The 25,333-nt window shown below is 47.4% G+C and overlaps 1 protein-coding gene across 1 annotated transcript in view; it reads left to right on the top strand.

The window, feature by feature from the left end:
* fam172a (family with sequence similarity 172 member A) overlaps nt 1–25,333 on the top strand; it is a 476,702-nt gene that overhangs the window by 5,756 nt on the left and 445,613 nt on the right. The window contains exons 3-4 of the mRNA XM_033017286.1: nt 1,318–1,419; nt 4,858–4,958. Of these exons, the coding sequence (XP_032873177.1) occupies nt 1,318–1,419; nt 4,858–4,958 (203 nt within the window). The remainder of the gene's footprint in view (nt 1–1,317; nt 1,420–4,857; nt 4,959–25,333) is intronic.

Below are 25,333 nucleotides of genomic sequence, written 5' to 3'. Positions count from 1 at the left end.
CTGCAAGCGTGGCTTAACACCTCCGGCCGCCCCAGACAGGGACGGGTCACCCAGGAGGGGACCGGGACAGCCCAGCAGCAACTCAGCAGCGCCCGCAACGCCGGAGATCCGGGCCTGACCCCGACGACGGACGAGCACGAACTTGCTCACTCACCAAAGCATAAAGCAATAAAAACGACAAAATAGACACGCTAGAGGCAGGATACATGTTCCCGATGTTGGGGGAGTCCAGAACACGGGGTAAGCCATTTAGAACGGAGATGAGGAAAAACTTTTTCACACAGAGAGTTGTGGTTCTGTGGAATTCTCCGCCTCATAAGGCTGTGGAGGCCGGTTCTCTGGATGCATTCAAGAGAGAGTTAGATAGAGCTCTTAATGACAGCGGTGTCAGGGGATATGGGGAGAAGGCTGGAATGGGGTACTGATTGTGGATGATCAACCATGATCACATTGAATGGCGGTGCTGGCTCAAAGGGCCGAATGGCCTACTCCTGCACCTATTGTCCATTGTCTATAATCTTAGCTTTGAACAAAGAAACAATAAATACAACTAATTCATAGTTTGAAAGCAGTATTTTCTTACCTTGAAGAATCAAAGCTGAAAAAAACGGAAGAAATTAAGGTCTCTTTGTACACAGCTCCACTGCTTTCCTGCTATGTTTATGCATAGTGACCTTTGATCTGGGCATGCGCAATCTGAATACTGAACTCGCTTATTGGTTTGCATTTTGCTAAGACACACTTTCCATTCCACCATATCTGTTTCTTTTAATATAAAGTATATTGAATTTGTTTCTGATTGTCCATTAATTTGTGGAAAGTTAATGCTCGTAATTAAATATTATTAATATAATTATAGCAAAAATAATCAATATATGTTCCAGAAAGGGAACAGCTAAATCTACTGTGTCTTATTTCTGCATGCAGTTATTTTTTGTTAGACGGTTTAAATAATTCAATTTTAATACTTTTCGTAGATTCTTGATATAATCTTTCTATCCCATTCTTTGACATCATTGTACATAATTTAATTCTAATAATTTTAGTTAATTCACCCTCCTTTTCAGTTAATCACAGTTTAACGAGTAAATGGCTTTCCTTATTATAAGGTGACCAATCTGCACTTGCAGAAAAACAGAATGCAAATTATATCCAAGATCGACGGTGCTGGAAAAAGTGCTTGTTATGAAGTCCTTTATTGGTATGCTTGTATTAAAACGGCATATTCATAAGATAGTTGGCTGTCCTAATTCACATTAAACATTTCAGTTTCAAAAGTGTGAAAATGTGAACAATGTCATTGTTTTTATCCCCCAGATTTGTTATCTAGAATTGACTTAGAAGAACTAATGAAGAAAGATGAACCACCTCTTCAATTTCCTAAAACACTTGAAGAGTTTGAATATTCTTTTAATGAAAGTAAGTGTGCATTTCCAGATTACAGGAAAAGACCTTAAAATTATAGTGTATTTATTTATTTTAGATGTTAATTTTTTTATTATTCCATTAGGAAAAGCTATCTAAAAGCTATTTTATCACCATCAGTTAAAATTGAATCAAAAGATAGAAGTGTTTCTCTTAATGATGAAAATACTAAACAGTTGATATATGAACCAGCAGCAGGATAAAATCTGAAGATACTGACTCTATGCTTCATAGAATCATGGAATGATAAAACACAGAAATAAGCCTTTTCGGTCCACCATCTCCTTGATGACCATGACGCCTATCAATACAACTAAAACTCAGATATTTTGCTCTTCCGATTTGCGCTGTCTTTCTATTTGCATAAAAATCGTATGCGATAGCGCTACTATTTTTCGCCAGCTCACTCACCTTTCTCATGTGCTGCGAGTGCACCAAGTTTCATTCCGATCGGTGGTCTATTGTAAAAGTTAGCGAGGTATAAAAATCTTTAAAAATATGCGTGCGCAGATTGATCTCCTCTCCTGCCAGTCAGCGCCGCGTGGATTGGTCTTTTCTCCTGTCACTCAGCGGGACGGTCTGCCCCTTCCTGCGCCATCGCGTCATTACTGGAGCTGAGGATGACCGGCGGAGGTTTCCAACCGGACACAATTTTCGGAGGGACCGGAGGTGGCCAGGCGCGGCGCGGGAGATGTCGCCAAACGGAAAGCGGAGAATCTGACCAGCGACCAGCACCTGCTATGAGTCCCCATCACACCGCCAGCTCCAGTCCCTTCCCCTCTGGTCCCGCTCACTGGCTACTGCCCCCCTCCCCCGAGAGACCCCCCCTCTCCCCCACAACCCTTGCCCCCCTGCCCACACCCCCACTCTCCCCTGCCCACACACACCCCTTCCCCCACAACAGGCTCCCGCCCACACCCCCCCCCCACAACCCCCCCACCCACACACCCAACTAACCACACAACCCCACAAATAGAGTAAAAAAATCCCAGAGTATTATAAAGGACATTTCCCACCCCGGACACTCCCTGTTTGAACTGTTGCCGTCAGGCAGACGGTACAGATCTACAAGAACAAGGACAAACAGACTTAAAAAAAGTTTTTACCCCACTGCTATAAAGGCACTAAATGTAGCCGCCAAGGAACGTAGGGGCAATACATACTAAGGGACTGTGGTACACTGTGAAATCGACAGAAGGATGTAGGGTTGGGTGTTTATGCGTGCTATTTTCATGATATTTATTTTAGTTGTTTATCTTTTTTTTAATATTTTACCTTGTATGTATCGTTAGCTTTTAGAAATGTTTGAATAGTGCACTGACTGGCTGACGTTTTTAAATTTTGTTGTAGATGGTTCATGTTACAATGACAATAAAGAAACTATTCTATTCTAACCCCTCCCCCGCCTCCACACCCCACCCACCAGCCCACCCCTCCCCCCCACAACCCCCCCTGCCCTGACAACCCCCCCACCCACACACCCCTCCCCTGACAACACACCCCTTCCCTCCACACCACCCGCCCATACACACACTCCCCCACACCCCCCTCTCCCCTCCACATCCTCCCTCTCATCACATCCCACCCATACACACCCTCTCCCCACACACCCCCTCCCCCACACAACACCCCCCCCCACAGCCCACACCCCCCGCCCATATCCCACACTCCCCTCCCACTCCACCCCCCCACCACACCCCCCCTCCCCCACATCCCCCTCCCCCCACACCACGCTCTCTCCCCCTCCTACGCCCACACACAACCCCACCCCTCCTCCCCTCCCACCCCACACCCCCCTTCCCTCCCCTCCCACACATGAAGAGGAGGGGGAGGGAGTGCTGGGGATGAGGGGAAATGAGCCACGTCTGCACAGTTAGGGGCTCTGAGTTAGTGGTGGAATATTGCGTTGGGGGAACGGGTTGCGTTGGGTGAATGGGTGAGTGGTGGAATATTGCGTTGGAGAATGGGTTGCGTTGGGGGGACCAGGCCTCCCGTGTGACTGGGACCCAAAGGATCCCACTTAGTCCAGTCTACACTATAATTTACCGGCAGTAGGCTTATGTCCATCTATGCCATTCCTATCCAAGTATATGTCCATTCCAGGCCAGATTGAGTGGAATTACCTCTTCAGCCCATCTAATCCATACCGACCTGGTGAATCTTTTCTTCACACTCTATTACTGTACTGTGGCAATCGGAAATGTACACAATACTCCAAATGCATTCAGAACACTTTTGTGATGGAAAGTTTCAAAAATCAGTGTTTGACTGGAAAAAATAGTCAAGGTAAATATTGAAAGACTTAAAATTATTTAACAGATTAAGATGATAAATAGTCAAGGTTTGATTGGACAGTTGAAAAAAAATAGCAGGAGTTACAAGTGAGGTACTTTGTGAATTTGTTTATCTGTGGCTCTTATACATTTACAGCTTTTGATATGATTTGACTGAATGCTAGGAAGCGAAAGTCATTACCTTCATTACTAACTTTGTTCATATAGACATGGACATCAGATCTTTTGCTGGCAAATATTTGAGATTTCCTCAGATTAGACCACTCTCAGATCATATGCTAAAGTCCTCATCCATGGCTTTGCTACCTCACTAAGTTTAATGTCATGTTCTTTGATTGCCTGCCATGTCTTTACCTAAGGACATCCAGCACTAGCTGACCAAAGGCAAACACAAACCATTCATCCTTATGATCTCCTACCTTCTGGTTTAGAGATATTTCTGTTTAAATATTTTAATCTTTGTTTTCAATTTAATTAGTGAGTTCACACACTGTTGCGTTATCCAACCCTCTAGGGTTTAGAGATAATACTTCTCCAAATATAGCTTTTTGACCACTGCAATCAACTTTGATGGCCATGCTTTCATCTGCCTAGGCAGTAGGATTTGGTATTTCCCACAGCCTTGCCCCAAATCTCTCCGTTTCTAAACTCATTTGCCAATAGAGTAGGGTCTCAACCCGAAACGTCGCCCATTCCTTCTCTCCAGATGCTGAGTTACTCCAGCATTTTGTGTCTATCTTCTTTAAAATAAACCTGTTTGAACCTTTCTGTGGTAGATTTTGTTTGATAAAATTCAAAAGAAGCTCCATTCATATCAACCACATAAGTATAAAGCATTGGGGTTCAACTATGAAGAAATACTTAGGAATTTAGTAATACTTGCACGAACTGGGCCCAAAGGGTCCCACTTGGTCTAGCTATTAATAGATAACTTGACTTGCATCTACAACATTATTTCTTTGAATATTATTCTTGAATTTCCTCCACATGGTGAATGAATTCAAAATATAAAAAAGTGCATTAATTAATGCGAATGAATTCAAAAAATGGTAGATTGTTTGTATTTCTCTGTGTTAAATGTAAAACATTGTTAAGGTTCTATAAAAAAAAGTAAATTAATGTATTTTCTTGTGTCTAGTGGGACAGTTAAGACATACAAAAACTGGGGAACCATATGTGTTCAATTACCATGAAGATATGCACAGATGGAACCAGAAACGTTATGAAGCCCTTGGAGAAGTAAGTGCCTGAATTGTCATTTTGATGTGTGTTGTTTATTAGTGCATTTAGTAATTAAAATAAAAAATCCATATGGATTTTTTCAAATAGTTTGGCTTGACTGAAGGGTTCCTGACCTGGAACAAATATTAGGATATTGAGAACAAATATTAGCACATATCCAGTCATGATTTTTTTCTATTATTGGGAGTGAGTCAAATTATTATTTTCAGATCTGATCTCTGCACCAGGGTACAGATTTGGACCATTAGTTAAATGTTTCAATCGTACTTTTTTTATTGTCATGAGCATCAAAGTGCAGTGAAATTACTTTTTGCATGCAGTTCAGTAAACGTATTACTATACATTAGCACATCTTAGATTACTTACAAGTGGACAGGCTAGATGCAGGAAAAATTATCCCCATGTTGTTTAAGAAGGAACTGCAGATGCTGGAAAATCGAAGGTACACAAAAAAGCTGGAGAAACTCAGCGGGTGCAGCAGCATCTATGGAGCGAAGGAAAAAGGCAACGTTTCGGGCCGAAACCCTTCTTCAGACTGATCCTTCAGACTGATCGGAGGTGGGGGGGTGGGGAGAAGAAAGAAAAAAGGAGGAGGAGCTCGAAGGCTGGGGGATGGGAGGAGACAGCAGGAGGGCTGAGGGAGGGGAGGAGACAGCAAGGACTAACAAAATTGGGAGAATTCAATGTTCAAGCCCCCAGGATGCAGATTCCCCAAGCGGAATATGAGGTGCTGTTCCTCCAATTTCCGGTGTTGCTCGCTCTGGCCATGGAGGAGACCCAGGACAGAGAGGTCGGATACGGAATCGGAGGGGGAGTTGAAGTGTTGAGCCACCGGGAGGTCAGGTTAGTTATTGCGGACCGAGCGGAGGTGTTCGGCGAAACGATCGCCCAACCTCCGCTTGGTCTCACCGATATAGATCTGCTGACATCTAGAGCAGCGGATGCAATAGATGAGGTTGGAGGAGATGCAGGTAACCCTCTGTCGCACCTGGAACGACTGCTTGGGTCCTTGAATGGAGTCGAGGGGGGAGGTAAAGGGACAAGCGTTGCATCTCTTGCGGTTGTAAGGGAAAGTGCTCAGGGAGGGGGTGGTACGGGAGGGAAGGGAAGAATTGACAAGGGAGTTATGAAGGGAGCGGTCTTTGCGGAAGGCAGATATGGGGGGAGATGGGAAGATGTGGCGAGTGGTGGGGTCACGTTGGAGGTGGCGAAACTGACGGAGGATTACTTGTTGTATGTGATGGCTGGTGGGGTGAAAGGTGAGGACTAGGGGGACTCTGCCCTTGTTGCGAGTGGGGAGGATGGGGAGAGAGAGCAGTGTTGCGGGGTATGGAAGAGACCCTGGTGCGAGCCTCATCTATGGTGGAGGAAGGGAACCCCCGTTCCCTGAAGAATGAGGACATTTCAGATGCCCTGGTGTGGAACACCTCATCCTGGGAGAATGAGGACATTTCAGATGCCCTGGTGTGGAACACCTCATTCTGGGAGATTATACCCATGTTGGGGGAGTCCAGAACCAGGTGTCACAGTCTAAGAATAAGGGGTAGGCCATTTAGGACTGAGATGAGGAAAAACTTTTTCACCCAGAGTGTTGTGAATCTGTGGAATTCTCTGCCACAGAAGGCTTGAAGGCCAATTCACTGGATGTTTTAAAGAGAGAGTTAGATTTAGCTCTTAGGGCTAATGGAATCAAGTGATATGGGGAAAAAGCAGGAACGGGGTACTGATTTTGGATGATCAGCCATGATCATATTGAATGGTGGTGCTGGGTCGAATGGCCTACACGTGCACCTATATTCTGTATTTCCATGTATAGGAATGGTACATTGAGACAGTATGTAAGAGCCACCAGGTTTTGGCACCATTTTCAAGTCCCATTTGTTGTAAGTGCAGAGTTTTTAACCTGGTCCTGAAAGCCTGCTGTTCTGGCAGCGTTGCAGGGTCAGCCTGGCCAAGCATAGCCGTTGGTTTCCTCTGCTGCTGCTCCACCGCTCTATGCAGCTGTAGGTTGCGTCTGGTCTGCGTGCTTGGCCTCTTCGAACGACACCCGATCCAGCCGAGCCCCAGGCTGCTTCAAGACCTCCAGTGAGGTCACTAGTGGAGTTCCACAAGGGTCGGTCCTAGGGATGCTTTTCTTCATGTTGTCTATTAATGATTTGGATAAGGGGATTGAAGGCTTAGTGGCCAAGTGGCCTTAGTGGCCAAATTCATTTCACTTGCATTTTATGTGCAATGTGACGAATAAAACTGATTGATTGAAGTTGCAGATGATGCTAAGATAGGTGAGGGGTAGGCAGTGTTGAGGAAACAAGGACTCTGCAGAAGGACTTGGACAGGTTAGGAGAGTGGGCAGAGAAGAGGCAGATGAAATTCAGTGTAGCTAAGTGTGGAGTCATGCATTTTTGTAATAAGAATAAAGGCGTAGATTATTTTCTAAATGAAGAGAGAATCCAGAAATTGGAGGTGCAAAGGGAATTGGGAGTGCTGGTGCAGGACTCCTAAAAAGTTAATTTGCAAGTTGAATCGGTAGTTAGGAAGGCATATTTAATGCTAGCATTTATATCAAGAGGACTGGAATACAAAAACAGAGATGTAATGCTGAGGTTCTATAAGGTGCTGGTGAGGGTGCATTTGGAGTATTATGAGCAAATTTTGGTCCCATATCTGAGGAAGGATGTGCTGGCTCTGTAGAGGGTCCAGAGGAGGTTCACAAGAATGATTCCAGGAATGAGTGAGTTAGATTACGATGAGCGTTTGACAGCTTTGGGCCTTTCTACGCTGGAGTTTAGAAGGTTAAGGGGTGACCTCATTGAAACTTACAGAATAATTAAAGGCAAAGATAGAGTGGATGTGGAAAGAATGTTTCCACTGGTGGGAGAGTCTAGGACCAGAGGTCAGAGCCTCGGAATTGAGGACAAACAAAGGACATTTATTGTCACATACACCAATTGGTGCAATGAAATTTGCGTTACCATGCAGCACACAAATAAGACAACACTATAGAATTTAACATAAAACATAAAAACATAAAAACATCCCCCCAAAGTGGAATCAACATTTCCCACTGTGAGGGAAGGCAACAAAGTTCAGTCAACTTCTTCCTCTTGTTCACCCATGGTCGGGTCCTATTGAGGCCTCCGCAGTTGCTGCAACGACGGCCCGATGTTTCAGGCCCTCTCGCCGGGATGATGGAGCTCTTCCCCCTCTCTCTTTTACCTCTCTCTTCCCCCTCTCTCTCCCCCTCTCCCCTTATCTCCCCTCCCTCTCCCCTTCTCTCCTACCCTCTCCACCCCCTCTCTCTCTTCCCTCTCTCTTCCTCTATCCCCCTCTCGCTCTCCCCCCTCCTCTCTCCTCTCTCTCTCTCTCCCTCTCTCCTCTCTTTTCCTCTCCCTCCTCTCTCAACCCATTCTCTCCCCCTCTGGCTCCCCCCCCCCCCTCTCCTCTCACCCTCCCCCTCTCTTCCCCCTCGCTCTCTCTCCCCCCTGTCCCCTTCCCCTCTCTATCTTCCCCTCCCTTTGAGAGTCTCTGTTCCAAATCGGCAACGGCGCAACGCTTCTGATGCCTCTGACGGCCTGGGACTCTTGCACTGAAGCTGCTCCATGGCCGGAACTGCAGCGAGTGACTCGCCAGCCCCAGCTCTCTGCATCTGTCCCCGTCGCTGCTTTAGCCCCAGCTCTCCAACACCCGCGGCCCATGTAGTTTATATGAGTTTTGACATTTTCGTTGATCACAGAATTTCCCACGACAGAGCGTGAGAAATTAGTGATCAGAATGAGAGCGTGAGAATTTGTCCAAATACGTGATTCTCACGCTCAAAGCGTGAGGGTTGGCAGCCCTGTAGGTGCTAAATGAAATTTGTGATCAAACTAAGTTTAAAGGTGTGGGAAAGAGCAAGGAGGAACGTAATAGGCTATTAATCGTCAGAGCTGAATAAGCAAATAAGTGGCAGATTACATCCACCTTCTTTATTTCCCTGTTATCCTAAAACATATTAACTCTCACTTTCCCATCAACTTCATTTTGCTTCATTTTACCACTTACCTTTACTAAGAGATAATTTACAGTTAGTAGTTAACCATAAATGTCTTTGTGGTGTAGGAGGAATTCAGAGCAGCTGGTGAAATCACAGGAAGAACATCCAAACTTTACAGAAACAACACCCGAGGTTAAGAGCATACCTGGGTGCCTAGAGCTGTGAGGCAGTACTGCCCTCTTGTATTTGATGTCACTATCATGGTTAAAAAAAACTCCTTCCTTATCTACAACTCTAATAAAATACATATGTACCCCAATCAGATCACCCCTCAGCCTCCTTTGTTCCTGGGAAGAAAAGTTTGCACTGTCCAACCTCGCCCCATAATTTATGTTCTCCAAACCAGGCAACATCCTGGTGAATCCCCTCGGCACTTTCTCCAGCATAACTTTATCCTTCAATAGGACCCTTCATTCGACAGATGTGGAGAGACACTTTTTTGACTCAAAGTAATTAGAATCTGAAATTAATTGTATACAAGGTGTGCAGAATTAATCAATTACTTCAAAAGGCTATTGGATTAGCAAGAGAGAGAATAATTAGGAGGATTGCAGGGAGAGAATGGGACTGAGGGAATTACAGTGCTGGGCACCTGGCATAGATTCATTCAACTGAATGACCTCCTCTTGTGTCTGAGCAACCTGTTTGATTCTATTTAGTGCAATAGCCCTGTTCCTTCCTACTAGAAATATAGATATTTTGTTCTTAAAACCATTTTGTAAAGTCCTCTTTCTACCACCTTTACAGGTAATAACTTTTAGGTCATTGGAATTTTCTGTGTTTTTAAGAACAAGTTTTAACAATCAGATAACGAGAACAGCTACTCTCAACCCTTTCTAAACTTGCCATGATCTTTTTATGTCCTCTGTCAAATATTGTCCCAAACTGCTTAACTTACGAGTCAGGACTCGAGTCAAGAGTTTTTAATTGAGAAATTGAACAAATATTTTTTTACTGGCTGCAGCTTAACAGGTGCATTAATGGAACAACGCAGCAAATATAAATACAATAATACAACAAATTAACAGTAATACCAGGTGACCAGACCATAATAGTGCAAGCTAAAATATGTAGTGGCTCCTATGCAAAGACCATAGTAATTCATTGCTGAGGTAGGCTTGTGTGTAGGATTGTGCATTGTCATTTAAGAGTCTGATGGTTAATGGAAAGAAGCTGTTAATGAACCTGCAGGTAATGATTCCCAGACTCCTGTACTGTTTTCCCAGTGATAGCAACAAGATGAGAGCGTGGCTCGGGTGGTGTGGGTCTTTGATGATTTTAATTGCTTTCTTGAGGCAGCGCTTCATGTAGATTCCTTCAATGGTGGGGAGGTCAATGCCTATGGTTGACCGTTCAATGTCCACCATATTCTGCAGCCTCTTTCATCCTTGGGGGTTTTGAATTGCCAATCGAGGCCATGATACTACCCTCAGTATACTTCCTACTGTACACCTGTAGAGGTTCAATAGAGTATTGAAGTCTGGTGACCAGGATTTGGGTATGTTATGCTAGTTGTGACTTAACCAAAGTTTAGTCAAGGATCAATATCACCTCCTTGTTTTTTATTTTGTTTCCACTGTTTGCAATTCCCAGTTTCAGATATACTTTACGAATCATTCTCTCATTGTGACCTGACATTTCCAAAAATATATTCAGAGGTACACTTAGATCCCTTGTTTCTCACATATCATTGGACATTGGACAATGATTGGAAATCATTGGATAAAGTCAGCATGGATTTACGAAAGGTAAATCATGTCATGGCCGTCCGAAGGGGGGGTGCGCTGGGTGCGACCGCACCCACCTTTTTTCCCCCAGAGTAAGAAAAAATCCCCAGAATTTTTTTTTTGAAATCGGAGCACAATCAGCGTTTCCACTTTGTTGGAAATCGCCCGAAATTCTGGGTCCGGCCGCTGGGGGAGAAACAAATGCGCCCATCCGCGCCTGCGCAATTGGGGAAGCGATGCAAAATGGCGCTGTCTCTCCGCGCGTGCGCAGTGGGCCCAGGGCGGGATCAGACTATCATTTGCGTTTCAGCCATTGAGCTCGATGCCTTGTGTTTACTCCAGGTAAGTCGTGGAAGGGGGGGTCGCCAGGCCGCCCTCCGGGTCTAGCGTTTCCATCCGAGGCGACGGAGCCTCGCCACCGGCCAGCCTGGCGACCAGGAGACCGTCCTCCCGTCGCCGGGCGGGAGCGGCTGTAACCCCAACACGAGACGCCGCTGCGGCGGGGCCCGCTGCCCTCGCCTCCCCCCCCCCCGCCGCCGGGGCCCAAGCCACCCACGCTGGCCCAGCCACCTTCATCTTCGCCGCCCCCCCCCCCCAGAAAGAGGGGGGGATGTGAGAGGGGGAGAGAGAGAGGGGAAGGGAAGGGAAGGGGGGGAGAGATGGGGGAGGGGAGAGGGAAAGGGGGAATATCTTTAATGAGATTGTAAAATTGAGGTAAGTTTTAAAGCTATTATATTTTTTCCTCATGAATAATATCAAATAATATCAAACAATTGGAACTGCTTTCTTTGCCTTGATAATAATACTGAAAAATATGAATTCCAAAGTTTGTGACTCTTTTTGCAGCATATTTTTTAATATAATTTGAATATTACAAAAATCTGCATGTTTTCAGGGTCATCATGGATCTGTCCGTAGTAGTCCGTTGATGTTGCTGCTAAGGAGGGGGCACATATGCGTCAAGCCGATAGCCTAATTGTTAAATAGTTAAAATGTGTCAGCCTCGATAACAATCAGCACGGGAGCACCTCAAGGCTGCGTGCTCAGCCCCCTGCTGTACTCACTCTATACCCATGACTGCGTAGCCAACCACAGTGCGAACTCCATCATCAAGTTCGCTGACGACGCCACTATTGTGGGGCGTATCACTGATGGGGATGAGTCGGAATATAGAAGGGAGATCGAGCAACTGTCCATATGGTGCCAGCGCAATAACCTGGCCCTCAACACCAGCAAAACCAAGGAACTGATTGTGGACTTTGGAAGGATTGGAGGGGGACCCACAGCCCCATTTATATCAACGGGTCGATGGTTGAAAGGGTCAAGAACTTCAAATTCCTGGGCGTGCACATCTCTGAAGATCTTTCCTGGTCCGAGAACACTAACGCAATTATCAAAAAAGCTCATCAGCGCCTCTACTTCCTGAGAAGATTACGGAGAGTCGGTTTGTCAAGGAAGACTCTCTAACTTCTACAGGTGCACAATAGAGAGCATGCTGACTGGTTGCATCGTGGCTTGGTTCGGCAATTTGAGCGCCCTGGAGAGGAAAAGACTACAAAAAGTAGTAAACACTGCCCAGTCCATCATCGGCTCTGACCTTCCTTCCATCGAGGGGATTTATCGCAGTCGCTGCCTCAAAAAGGCTGGCAGTATCATCAAAGACCCACACCATCCTGGCCACATACTCATCTCCCTGCTACCTTCAAGTAGAAGGTACAGGAGCCTGAAGACTGCAACAACCAGGTTCAGGAATAGCTACTTCCCCACAGCCATCAGGCTATTAAACCTGGTTCGGACAAAACTCTGATTATTAATAATCACTTTCTGCTATTTGCACTTTATCAGTATATTTATTCATGTGTGTATATATTTATATCATGGTATATGGACACATTTATCTGTTTTGTAGTAAATTCCTACTATTTTCTGTGTGCTTAAGCAAAGCAAGAATTTCATTGTCCTATACAGGGACACATGACAATAAACTCACTTGAACTTGAACTTGAGATAGTGTAATCGATAAAGAGCTGAGAAGAAGAATGCCAAGGAAAGGTACTCTGAGAAGTTGAGGAGCAAGTTCTCAGCTATTGACTCTTCTTCAGTTTGGAAGGGCATGCAAGAAATCACCAGCTATAAAAGGAAAGCCCCCCGCTCTTTGGACAATCGTCAGCTGACGAACGACCTGAATGAGTTTTACTGCAGGTTTGAAAATCAGAAACGTAACCCTGAAACCCCCTCCCCAACAAACACAGGCAGACCCCAGTCTGCAAAGAATGGACCCTGCACCCTCTCCTTCCCATTCACCACTTCACACCTACTTAAGGCAAGACTCCAGTATGAAAAGAGTGGACCCTTTCCCACCCCAACCAACACTTCACACCCACTCACAGCCTGACCTCAGTCTGCAAAGACTGGGCCCTTCTACACCCAACCCACTCCAATCACCACTTCACACCCAATTACTCATTTTAAATCAGTCCCTGCAAAGACGTCCTGCTTCAAATTCTCCACTATTGTCCCTGTACCCAAAAAGGCAAGGATTACTGGTTTTAAAGACTACAGGCTTGTCGCACTGACCTCTGTAGTCATGAAGACATTTTGGAAAAAAAAAATGAAGACCCTTGAAAGGCTTGTGCTGGAAAATATCACAACCCCCTTGCTGGACCCTCTGCATTTTGCAAATTGGGCCAATAGATCTGTGGATGACGCAGTCAATCTGGACCTGCACTTCATCCTCCAGCATCTAGACCACCAGGGGACCTATGCGAGGATTTTGTTTGTTGATTTTAGCTCTGCATTCAACATCATTGTGCCATAGCTACTACGCTCCAAACTTTCTGAGTTGACTGTGCCTGAACCCCTCTGTCGGTGGATCACCAGCTTTCTGACAGACAGAAAGCAGCATGCGAGACGGGAAAGCATATCTCGGACCCGCAAACGCTCAGCATAGGAGCACCGCAATGCTCTAACCACACCAATGACTGCACCTCCACAGCCACCTCTGTCAAGCTTCTCAAGTTTGCGGACGACACAATCCTGATTGGACTGATCCAGGATGGGGATCTCTGTACTCGTTTCAGTTTGACTTCTTTCCTATAACATGGTGCCAAGAACTGAACACTATATTCTAAATGCGGTCTCACCAATGTCTTATTCAACTGCAACATGACCTCCCAACTTCAATACTCAATACTCTGACTGATGAACGCCAAAGTGCCAAAATACTTTTCACCACCTGATATACCTGCGACTCGACCTTCAAGGAACCATGCAACCATCAACCATTCCTCTGCCCACCTGGCTAATTGATCCAGATCCTGTTGCAATCATTCACAACCATCTGCACTATTTGCAAAACCATTCACATCTGTATCATCAGCAAACTTGCTAATCTTGCCCTGTTCTGTGACGTTTCACAGAGTGCTGGAGCAACTCAGCGGGTCAGGCTGAGTATAGAAGTTGGGAGGTCATGTTGCAGTTGCACAAGAAGTTGGTGAGGCCGCATTCATAGTATTGTATTCTGTTCTGGGCACCATGTTATAGGAAAGATGTCATCAAACTGGAAAGGGTACAGTGAAGATTTACGAGGATGTTGCCAGGACTGGAGGGCCAGCGCTATAGGGAGAGGTTGAGTAGGCTGGGACTCTATTTCATGGAGCACAGGAGGATGAGGGATGATCTAATAGAGGTGTATAAAATCATGATTTGAATAGATATAGTTGAGTCTTTTGCCCAGAGTAGGTGAATCGAGGAGCAGAGAACATAAATTTAAGGTGAGGGGCAAAAGATTTAATTGGAATCTGAGGGGTATATTTTTCACACAAAGGGTGGTCAGTGTATGGAACAAGCTGCCAGAGTAGGTAGTTGAGGCAGGGACTATCGCAAAATTTAAGAAACAGGTAGGACAGATTCGGAGGGATATGGATCAAACAAGGGCAGGTGGGACTAGTGTAGATGGGACATGCTGGGCCGAAGGGCCTGTTTCCACACTGTTTCACTCTATGACTATCTATCTTTCCCACTCAAACCCATTTTCCTGCCTTCTCCCCATTACCTCTGACACCGTATTACTCAAGAATCTATCAATCTCCTCATGAAAAATGTCCATTGATTTGACCACAGCTGAGTGTGGCAATGAATTCCACAGTTCTCCACCCTCTAAACTAGTCCCACTCACACGCGTTTGGCCCATATCCATCTAAATCTGTCCTATCCATGTACGTGTCCAAATGTCTCTTAAACAGTAGGATAGTCCCAGCCTTAACTACCTCCTCTGGCAGCTTGTTCCATACACCCACCACTCTTTGTGTGAAAAAACGACCTCTCAGATTCTTGTTAATTTCTGAAATATTGGTCATAAATTTGATGCAAAAATGCTCCAAAATAAGGCTCATAATGCATCAGAGAGCATCTAAAACCCCTGAACTTCCAGGGTCCTTAAGCGGGCCCTGGACCCCGGCATCGAGGGACTTCACGCTTCCCGCTTCCCGATCGTGATGTGCGCAATGCGCACATTATTTCATATTAAATTTCTTGTAATCCTGTCATGCCACCCCCCCCCCTTTTTGAAAAGCTTTGTACGGGCCTGCATGTCTGACGAATCTTATACAATTTTTCTAGGATGTAACTAATAGAGTGGATAAGGGAGAAGCAGAGGATGTGTTATATCTGGACTTTCAGAAGGCTTTCGACAAGGTCCCACATAAGAGATTAGGATACAAACTTAAAGCACACGGTATTGGGGGTTCAGTATTGATATGGCAGTGAAGAAAGCGAATGGTATGTTAGCATTTATAGCAAAAGGATTTGAGCATAGGAGCAGGGAGGTTCTACTGCAGTTGTACAGGTTATTGGTGAGACCACACCTGGAGTATTGTGTAGAGTTTTGGTCTACAAATCTGAGGAAAGACATTCTTGCCATAGAGGAAGTACAAAGAAGGTTCACCAGACTGATTCCTGGGATGTCAGGACTTTCATATGAAGAAAGACTGGATAGACTCGGCTTGTACTCACTAGAATTTAGAAGATTGAGGGGGATCTTGTAGAAACTTACAACAAAATTCTTAAGGGGTTGGACAGGCTAGATGCAGGAAGATTGTTCCCGATGTTGGGGAAGTCCAGGACAAGGGGTCACAGTTTAAGGATAAAGGGGAAATCCTTTAGGACCGAGATGAGAAAAACATTTTTCACATAGTGGTAAATCTCTGGAACTCTCTGCCACAGAAGGTAGTTGAGGCCAGTTAATTGGCTATATTTCAGAGGGAGTTAGATGTGGCCCTTGTGGCTAAAGGATCAGGGGGTATGGAGAGAAGGCAGGTACAGGATACTGAGTTGGATGATCAGCCATGATCATATTGAATGGTGGTGCAGGCTCGAAGGGCCGAATGGCCTACACCTGCACCTATTTTCTATGTTTCTATATAGTCAAATAGGCCCTTTGACCCAAGCTGCTCATGCTGACCAAGATGCTCCATCTACACTAATCCCACCTACCTGCATTTGTCCCATCTATATATTACTAAAACTCTCTGTTTGTTTGAATTTGTGTGAGTGCGTGACGTTTCAAAACTCCGCTACACGATAGCGCTATAATTTTTGGCCCACCTTGCTCACCATTGTCCTGGGATGTAAAAGAGACGTTTTGTTCGGATTTATGTTATATTTTACAAGTTATTGACATTTTAAACTTTACAAAAGCCACTTTTTAAACACTTTTCCACTTGACCTCGCTTCAGCCATGTCACACTGACATCACAATGGGATCCCATCTCATTTACATTTTTAAAAATCGCGATTTTCAAAAAAATCAGTTTTAATCAAATTATTTTGTTTTCATCCACAATGACGTCACAAAGGGATCCCAAATGTCATTTATATAATACATCACGAATTCCAAAAAAAAACAGTTTTAATCAAATTCGGCCATTTTCATTAATAGCTAACATTGTGTTTAGGTTTTTTAAAGAAAAAATGCGATTTTTATTGAGAACTGCATTTCAGAAAAAACATCGCAAATTTTATTGTCGGGGGGTGGGATGGCGGAAACTTTCATTAAAAAAAAAACGCGATTTTCATTGTGTGGGGTGGAATAGGGGGGAGGTGAGGAGTGGGGGAGCTGGGGTATAGAGGGAGAGGAGGGAGGTAGGGAGGGGAGAGGGGTTATGGAGGGAGGGAGGAAGTGACTGAGCAGAGGAGAGGGAGGGAGGGGAGGAGGAAACGGGAAATAAAGAGAGAAGGTGAAGGGGCCTGGCATGGGCCGAGCCCCGGGGCTGTAGCCGGGGCCGGGCTTTGGGCGCTGGGGAGCGGACACAAGACACTGACTGGGCTCGGAGCGCGGTTCCGGGCCCTGAGCTGGGGTTCGAGCCGGTGCGGGGTCCGGGGGCTGCTGCTCCGGGACCGTGGTGGCAGAGAGGAGGGGGACCTGGGGCAAGGACTAGGCCTCTGCCTCTGCCTCCCCCTCCCCAGCTCCAGGCGCTCGACCCGTCCCCCCCCCCCGACAGCCACTGCCTCAAGTACAACTTCATCGCCGTTGTCGTGGAGAAAATGGGGCCGGCGGAGGTTTACATCGAGATCCTGGGGAGGTGAGGAGAGAGAATGGGAGGTTTGAGGAGGGGAGAGGGAGGGGAATGTGGGGGAGGTGAGGAAATAGAATGGGTGAGGAGGGGGGATGGGAGAGGAGGGGGAGGTGAGGAGGGAGAGTGGGGGTGTGGGATAGGGGGGAGTGGGGGAGGAGAGGCATAGGGGAGAGGAGGGGGTAGGGAGGGGTTATGGAGGGAGGGTGGGAGTGACTGAGGGTAGGGGAAAGGAGAAGGACGGAGAGGTGAAGGAGGGTGGGGGAGGGGGGAAGGAAGAGGGTAATAGAGGAAGGGAGGGGGAAGAGAGAAGAGGGGAGGAAGCAGAGGAGGGTTGGTGGAGGGTAGGGTGAGGGAGGATAATGGAGGAGGGGAATAGGGGACTGAAGAGGGAGAGTAAGATGAGTTCACATTGATTTAATATTTTACAAGTTATTGCCATTTTTAACTTTAAAAATGTTGCAGTCGCTCTCCCACTTGCCGGCTGCGCCTGCGCAGTTGGGTGAGGGTTGCTGTGTCTCGCGTCATAAAGGGGATCTCTGGCGTCACAACGGGAACCCGTCAGACGCACTGGGCAGTTTAGTGGAATATTGCGTTGGGGGAACGGGGCCCAACGGGTCCCACTTGGTCTAGTACATCACTAAAGCTCTCTTTGTTTGTAATCGTGCGAGTGCGTGACGTTTCAAAACTCGGCCAAAACGGTAAACGATAGCGCTACAATTATTGGCCCACCTTACTCACCATTGCCCTGGGATGTAAAAGAGACAAGTTTTGTTCGGATTTATGTTATATTTTACAAGTTATTGGTATTTTAAACTTTACAAAAAACACTTTTCCACTTGCCCTGCCCGTCATCGCGTCACAATGGGATCCCGAATCTCATTTACATTAAAAATTGTGATTTTCAAAAAAAAATTGATTCAATTAAATTCTTCCATTTCAGTAACATCTCAGTAACCTCTCCCTCCCCATTGTGTTTAAGTTTTTTTAAAGAAAAAATGCAATTTACATTGAGAATTCCATTTAAAAACAAAAATTGTGATTTTCATGGGGGCGGAGTGGGATAGGGGATTTTCATTTACAAAAAAACATTGCGATTTTCATTGTGGGGAGGTGAGGAGTGGGGGAGTATGGGGATAGAGGGAGAGGAGGGGGTCGGGAGGGGAGAGGGGTTATGGAGGGAGGGATTGACTGAGGGTATCCGTGCGTGCGGATTTTAAAATAACAAAGTCTACCCGCGCGTGCACAGTGGGCTCGGTATCCGCACGTGCGGGATTTGAAATGAGCACGGCCCTGAGGCTGGGGCAAGGACTAGGCCACAGCCTTGGCCTCCCCCTCCCCCGGCTCCTGGCCGCTTGACTCGTCCCCCCCAGACAGCCCCCGCCTCAAGTATAACTACATCGCGGCGAAAACGGGGCTGGTGGTGGTTTACATCGAAATCCTGGGGAGTTGAGAGAGTGGGGGGGATGGAGGGAGGGGTGGAGAGGGAGGGGAAAGTGGGGGAGATGAGGAGGGAGTGTGGGGGTAGAGGGGGGATAGAGTGAGAGGAGTGGGGGAGGTAGGGAGTGGGGTATAGAGGGTGAGGAGGGCAGTGGGGTAGGTGAGGAAGAGTGGGAGGTTGGTATAGGGGGGAGGTGAGGAGTGGGGACGAGGGGGATAAAGGGAGAGGAGGGGGGTTCTGGAGGGAGGGAGAGGGTAGGGAGGGAGTGGGGGAGGGTAGGAGAGGGGAGGGATGGTGAAGAGGAGGGGGTGGGAGTGCTGGGGATGAGGGGGAATGGAGGAGAATAGGGGTAGGACGAGGGATGGCGAGGTAATGGAGGGGAGGAGGGGGAAGAGAGTGGAGGGGAGGGAGAGGGTGAGGCGAGGAAGCAGAGGAGGGCTGGTGGAGGGTGGGGAGAGGGAGGATTATGTAGGAGGGGAATAGGGGACTGAGGATGGAAAATGTGATGCGTTCACATTTGATTTTATATTTTACAAGTTACTAGACCAAGTGGGACCCGTTGGGTCCCTGTCACACGGGGGGGCCTGGTTCCCCCAACGCAACCCATTCCCACAACGCAATATTCGACCAGTCACCCATAGCCCGCACGGGAGGCCTGATCCCCCAACGCAACTAGTTCCCCAACGCAGTATTTGACCACTCACCCGTTCCACCAACACAACCCGTTCCCCAACGCAATATTCCCCCACTCACCCATAGCCCCCAACTGTGCAGGGGTGGCTCATTTCCCCTTATTCACCCTCCCTCATTTTAAACTTTAAAAAAATGCAATTGCACTTGCTAGGGCCGGCAGAACTCAGTACCTGGGATTGCAACATTGTAGCGGGCAGGGTTACAATCCCATTGTGATGACATAGCTGTAACTGCCTGTGCAGATGGAAGAAATATTTCTCAAAGTCGGATTTTGTAAAGTTAAAAATGTGAATAACGTAAAATATATTATCAATCAGAACGAAACTTGATAAAAACACACCACAAGACAATTGTGAGTAAGGTGGTGCAAATATTGTAGTGCTTTCGTATACCATTTAGGCGTCGTTGCATCCCTGAATAATAGACAGGCAGACAGGCAGACTCATGAACAAACAAGGTGAGAGTTTTAGTAATATTCCCAGACTAAGTGTTACACAGGAGGCCTGGTCCCCCAACACAATATTCCACCACTCACGCATAGCCCCCAACTGTGCAGGCGCGACTGATGGGTTCCCGTTGTGACGCCCCTGATCCCCCCCTCCTCTCCTCACCACCCCACTCCGCTCCTTGCCCTTCCCCCCATGCACTCACTTGATCCCCTTGTTGGGGGAGAGCGTCCTGCAGCGGGGCATGGGGTCGTCTTCAGGAGGGGGCTGTTGGGGGCCGGGTGGTGGGGAGCGTCCTACAGCCGGGGGCGGGGACAGCTTCAAGCGGGGCTGTCGGGGGCCGGGTGGGTGAGAGCGTCCTGCAGCCAAGGTAGGGGGACGGGTTCAGGCGGCTGCTGGGGAGGGGGGAATGTCGTGCAGCCGGGGGCGGGGACAGCTTCAGTCGGGAGCTGTCAGGGGCCGGTTGGGGAGGGGTGGGGGGGGGCTTTCTGGAGGGCTAGTACTGGTGTTCTGGGCCGAAGGGACTGGTTTCCAGAGGGCTAATAGGAATATTATGGACCAAAGGGACTTTTCTTGGGCTAGCACAGTGGGCCAGAGGGACTGATTTCCAGTTCTGTAGCCGGGGAGGGGGATGGCTTCAGGCGGGGCCTAGTGGGGAGCATCCTGCAGCTTTAGGCGGGGGCTGGTGGGTGGGGGAAGGGTCCTGCAGCTGGGGACGAGGACGGCTTCAGGCGGGGGATGGCGGGAGCGTTCTGTAGCCGGCGGATGGGGACGGCTTCAGGCCAGGCTGTCGGGGGCCGGTGGGGTGGGGGGGGGGGGACGGCTTCAGGCGGGGCCGGTGGGGAACGTCCCGCAGCCAGGGGAGGGGGACGCTTCAGGCGGGGCCTGTCGGGGGCCGGGGGGGAAGCACTGCCATGACCATGAACATATTGAATGGCGGTGCAGGCTCGAAGGGCCGAATGGCCTACTCCTGCACCTATTTTCTATGTTTCTATGTTTATATGACCTACCGCTGCCGCTTCCCACCAGCTTCAGGCGGGGACTGGTGGGGAACATCCTGCAGCTGGGGATGGGACGGCTTCAGGCAGGGACCGGCAGGAGCGTCCTGTAGCCGGGGGAGGGAGACGGCTTCAGACGTGGGCCGGCTGGAGCGTCCTGTAGCCGGTGATGGGTCAAGAGGGGGGGGGGGGGGGAAGACGTTCTGCAACCGGGGGAGGGGGACAGCTTCTGGCGGGGGCCGGTGGAGGGTGGGGAAACGCACTGCAGCTGAGGACGGGGACGGCTTCAGACGGGGGCCGATGGGAGGATCCAGTAGCCGGGGAGGGGGACGGCTTCAGGCGGGGGCCGGTGGGGGAGGGGAGGAGAAGCATCCTGCAGCTGTGGAAGGCTTCATGCGGGCGGAGGGGGGGTGGGGTGGCGGGAGTGTCCTGTAACCGGGGGAGAGGGAACGGCTTCAGACGGGGGCCGACGGGAGTGTCGCGTAGCCGGGGGAGGGGGACGGCTTCAGGCGGGGGCTGGTTGTGGGGGGGGGGAGGGTGTCAGACGGGGGCTGATGGGGGGGGGGGGGCTTTCTGGAGGGCTAGTACGAGTGTTGTGGGCCGAATGGACTGCAGCTGGGGACGGGGTCGGCTTCCAGCGGGGGCGGGCGGGAGCGTCCTCTAGCTGCGGACGGGGATGGCTTCGGGCAGGGAGGGGAGCGTCCTGCAGCTGTGGATGGCTTAAGGCGGAGCGGCGGCGGGAGCGTCCTGTCGACGGGGGGGAGGACGGCTTCAGGCGGGGATCAGTGTGGGGGGAATGATACAGCTTCAGGCAGGGGACAGCGGGGGCTGGCGGGAACGTCCTGCAGCTGGGGACGTGAACGGCTTCAGTCAGGGCATGTCGGGAGCCTCCTGTAGCCGGGGAGGGAGACGGCTTCACGCGGGGTCAGAACACATGTCGGAACGGGTTATGTTGGGGGAATGGGCGAGTGGTGGAAACGGGTTGCGTTGGGGGAAAGGGTGACTGGTGGATTATTGCGTTGGGGGTACGGGGCCCAACTGGTCTAGTATATTACTAAAACTCTCGTCTTGTTTGGACAATTAAAATTGAATCTGAATCTGAATCTGAATCTGATCTGTCTGTCTGTCTGTCTGTCTCTGTCTCTGTCTGTCTGTCTGTCTGTCTGTCTGTCTGTCTGCAAGCGATCTCAAGAAACAATGCCAAAATAGTACACTATAGTATGGATATTTTTGCACCACCTTACTCAGCTTTGTCCCGTGGTCGTTTGTGTCAAGATTCCTTCAGATTTGATGTTATATTTCATGTTATTGATATTTACAAGTTTAAAAAAAGCCCACTTTGAGAAGAATAACTGAGAGTTTTCTGGCAGTTGCAGCTACGACGTCACAATGGCATCTCACAGTCCTCCAATCACAATGGGATCTCATTTACATACGCTGTCGTGAACATTCCACCACCGGACAATGACATCACAATGGGATCTCAGCTGCCACCCGACAGTGACTGAGGGTAGGGAAAAGGAGAGGGAGGGAGAGGTGATAGAGATAGAGAGAAACAGAAACAGATATGGGATTAGTGTGTAGTGTGTGTGGGGGGGGGGGGGGGCATGTGGGGGGGGGGGGGGGGTAGTTAGTGTGTGTGGGGGTTGGAATAAATAGAAGAGAGGTTTAATTTCCAGTGTGGCAGTTAGAGCTAAGACATCACAATGGGACCTGCCCGTTAACAGTCTTCCAGACCACATGTAAGTGAAGAAATTGCAGAACTCCTGGTAGAGAAACTTGTATCATCAATAGCATGGCCAATGTGCTGGAAGATTGGAGGGTGGCTAATGCTGTGCTTTAATAAAGAAAAGTTGCAAGGAAAAGCTTGGGAACTTCACACCATTGGGCTGTACATCAGTGGTGACGGGGATTTTGAGAAATAGGATCTTTGTGTATTTGGCAGGGATTGATTAGTAATTGTCGTCACGTGAGTTGCTGGCATTGAGTGTTGCTGAGAGAGCAATGGCATGTTGAGTGTGTTTTGACGAGAAAGAGGGATGTTACAATGTACATTTGTGTTTGTATTGCTGAAAGATATGATGGAAGAGAAAGAATGCTGAGATGATGGGAGGGAGGTGAAAGTATTGTCATAATACAGCAGCTGAAAATCATTCCTCATTTATTCCATTTTCACACACAAATGTTTTTCACTACACAGCAGCTAGCACTGGGAACAGAGGGTCAGGTTTCTTCCTGGCTGTTATTTTTGGTAGTTTCTTTTTGACTGTACCATTGGTTCTCACACAACTGTAAAAAAACAAACTAATGTATTATCTCCACTACCATCACAGGATCATGTTACTGTTTACAATTTTTCTTTTATTGTCGCAAATTTCAGTCCTTTCCATCTATTCAGGTTTTAAACCAAAGTTTGTTTAGTAATCAATATCTCTGTCTGGAAGTTCAACCCATGCTCTCCTTTGTGTTTTTCTTTCAAGGCCTTAATATACGCATGCTCACCTCACCAAAAATAATCTTTCTGAAACTCTTTAATGAGGTTTCTTCTTAGCTGGTGCATTTTAAAATATGAACAACACTTCCTTTTGTACTTCTTTGCAGCTTCTGGCATTCTAATACCTCCAATGATTAAGTACATACAAAATTACAAGTACACGAATTGGAAGGAAGAGAAGACCACTCAAAATCTCAGACCTGCTCTGCTATTTAAAAAGAGGGTCTAATTTGATTGTACTTCCATTCCGCAATCTCTTTTTCCTGTTTATTCTATGATAACGATGTTAGTGTGAATGGCCTCGCGCTAGATTTGATATCTAGCAATATTTAATTTTACCATTGCAATGCCATCACCTCAAACTTTGTCTACCTCATCTACATATTGTCTTTTGGTAAAGCGGACGAAATTGAGAGGCAGTATCTACTATAGATTAACACATCTCTTCTTCTGTACCAGGTTTCTCAATGTCTCTATTTTTGTGTTATTGTCAGACATCTGACCTAGTATTTGAAATCAAATCGGAAAATTCTGGAAAAACTGAGTATATCAGGCAACATCTGTGGAAAGATCTGCCTGACCTATTGAATGTTTACGGTAAAGGAAAGGGAAAATAGATTATGAAAGAAATCTGGCAGGGAACATAAAAACTGACTGCAAAAGTTTTTATAGATATGCGAAGAGAAAAAGATTAGTTAAAACAAATGTAGGTCACTTGTAGTCAGAAACAGGTGAATTGATCATGGGGAACAAAGACATGGCAGACCAATTGAATAACTACTTAGGTTCTGTCTTCACTAAGGAAGACATAAATAATCTGCCGGAAATAGCAGGGGACCAGGGGTCAAATGAGATGGAGGAACTGAGTGTAATCCAGGTTAGCCGGGAAGTGGTGTTAGGTAAATTGAATGGATTAAAGGCCGATAAATCCCCAGGGCCAGATAGGCTGCATCCCAGAGTACTTAAGGAAGTAGCCGCAGAAATAGTGGATGCATTAGTGATAATTTTTCAAAACTCTTTAGATTCTGGAGTAGTTCCTGAGGATTGGAGGGTAGCTAATGTAACCCCACTTTTTAAAAAGGGAGGGAGAGAGAAAATGGGGAATTACAGACCAGTTAATCTAATATCGGTAGTGGGGAAACTGCTAGTCAGTTATTAAAGATGGGATAGCAGCACATTTGGAAAGTGGTGAAATCATTGGACAAAGTCAGCATGGATTTATGAAAGGTAAATCATGTCTGACGAATCTTATAGAATTTTTCGAGGATGTAACTAGTAGAGTGGATAAGGGAGAACCAGTGGATGTGTTATATCTGGACTTTCAGAAGGCTTTCGACAAGGTCCCACATAAGACAAGGTCCCACATACAAACTTAAAGCACACGGTATTGGGGATTCAGTATTGATGTGGATAGAGAACTGGCTGGCAGACGGGAAGCAAAGAGTAGGAGTAAACGGGTCCTTTTCACAATGGCAGGCAGTGACTAGTGGGGTACCGCAAGGCTCAGTGCTGAGACCCCAGCTATTTACAATATATATTAATGATTTGGACGAGGGAATTGAATGCAACATCTCCAAGTTTGTGGATGACACGAAGCTGGGGGGCAGTGTTATCTGTGAGGAGGATGCTAGGAGGCTACAAGGTGACTTGGATAGGCTGGGTGAGTGGGCAAATGCATGGCAGATGCAGTATAATGTGGATAAATGTGAGGTTATCCTCTTTGGTCGCAAAAACAGGAAAGTAGACTATTATCTGAATGGTGGCCGATTAGGAAAAGGGGAGATGCAACGAGACCTGGGTGTCATGGTCCACCAGTCATTGAAAGTAGGCATGCAGGTGCAGCAGGCAGTGAAGAAAGCGAATGGTATGTTAGCATTCATAGCAAAAGGATTTGAGTATAGGAGCAGGGAGGTTCTACTGCAGTTGTACATGGTATTGGTGAGACCACACCTGGAGTATTGCGTACAG

This window comes from Amblyraja radiata, chromosome 3 (genome assembly GCF_010909765.2).
Source record: "Amblyraja radiata isolate CabotCenter1 chromosome 3, sAmbRad1.1.pri, whole genome shotgun sequence".
NCBI lineage: Eukaryota > Metazoa > Chordata > Chondrichthyes > Rajiformes > Rajidae > Amblyraja > Amblyraja radiata.
Note: the sequence above shows the minus strand (reverse complement) of the source record. Positions and strands in the feature narration are given on the sequence as shown.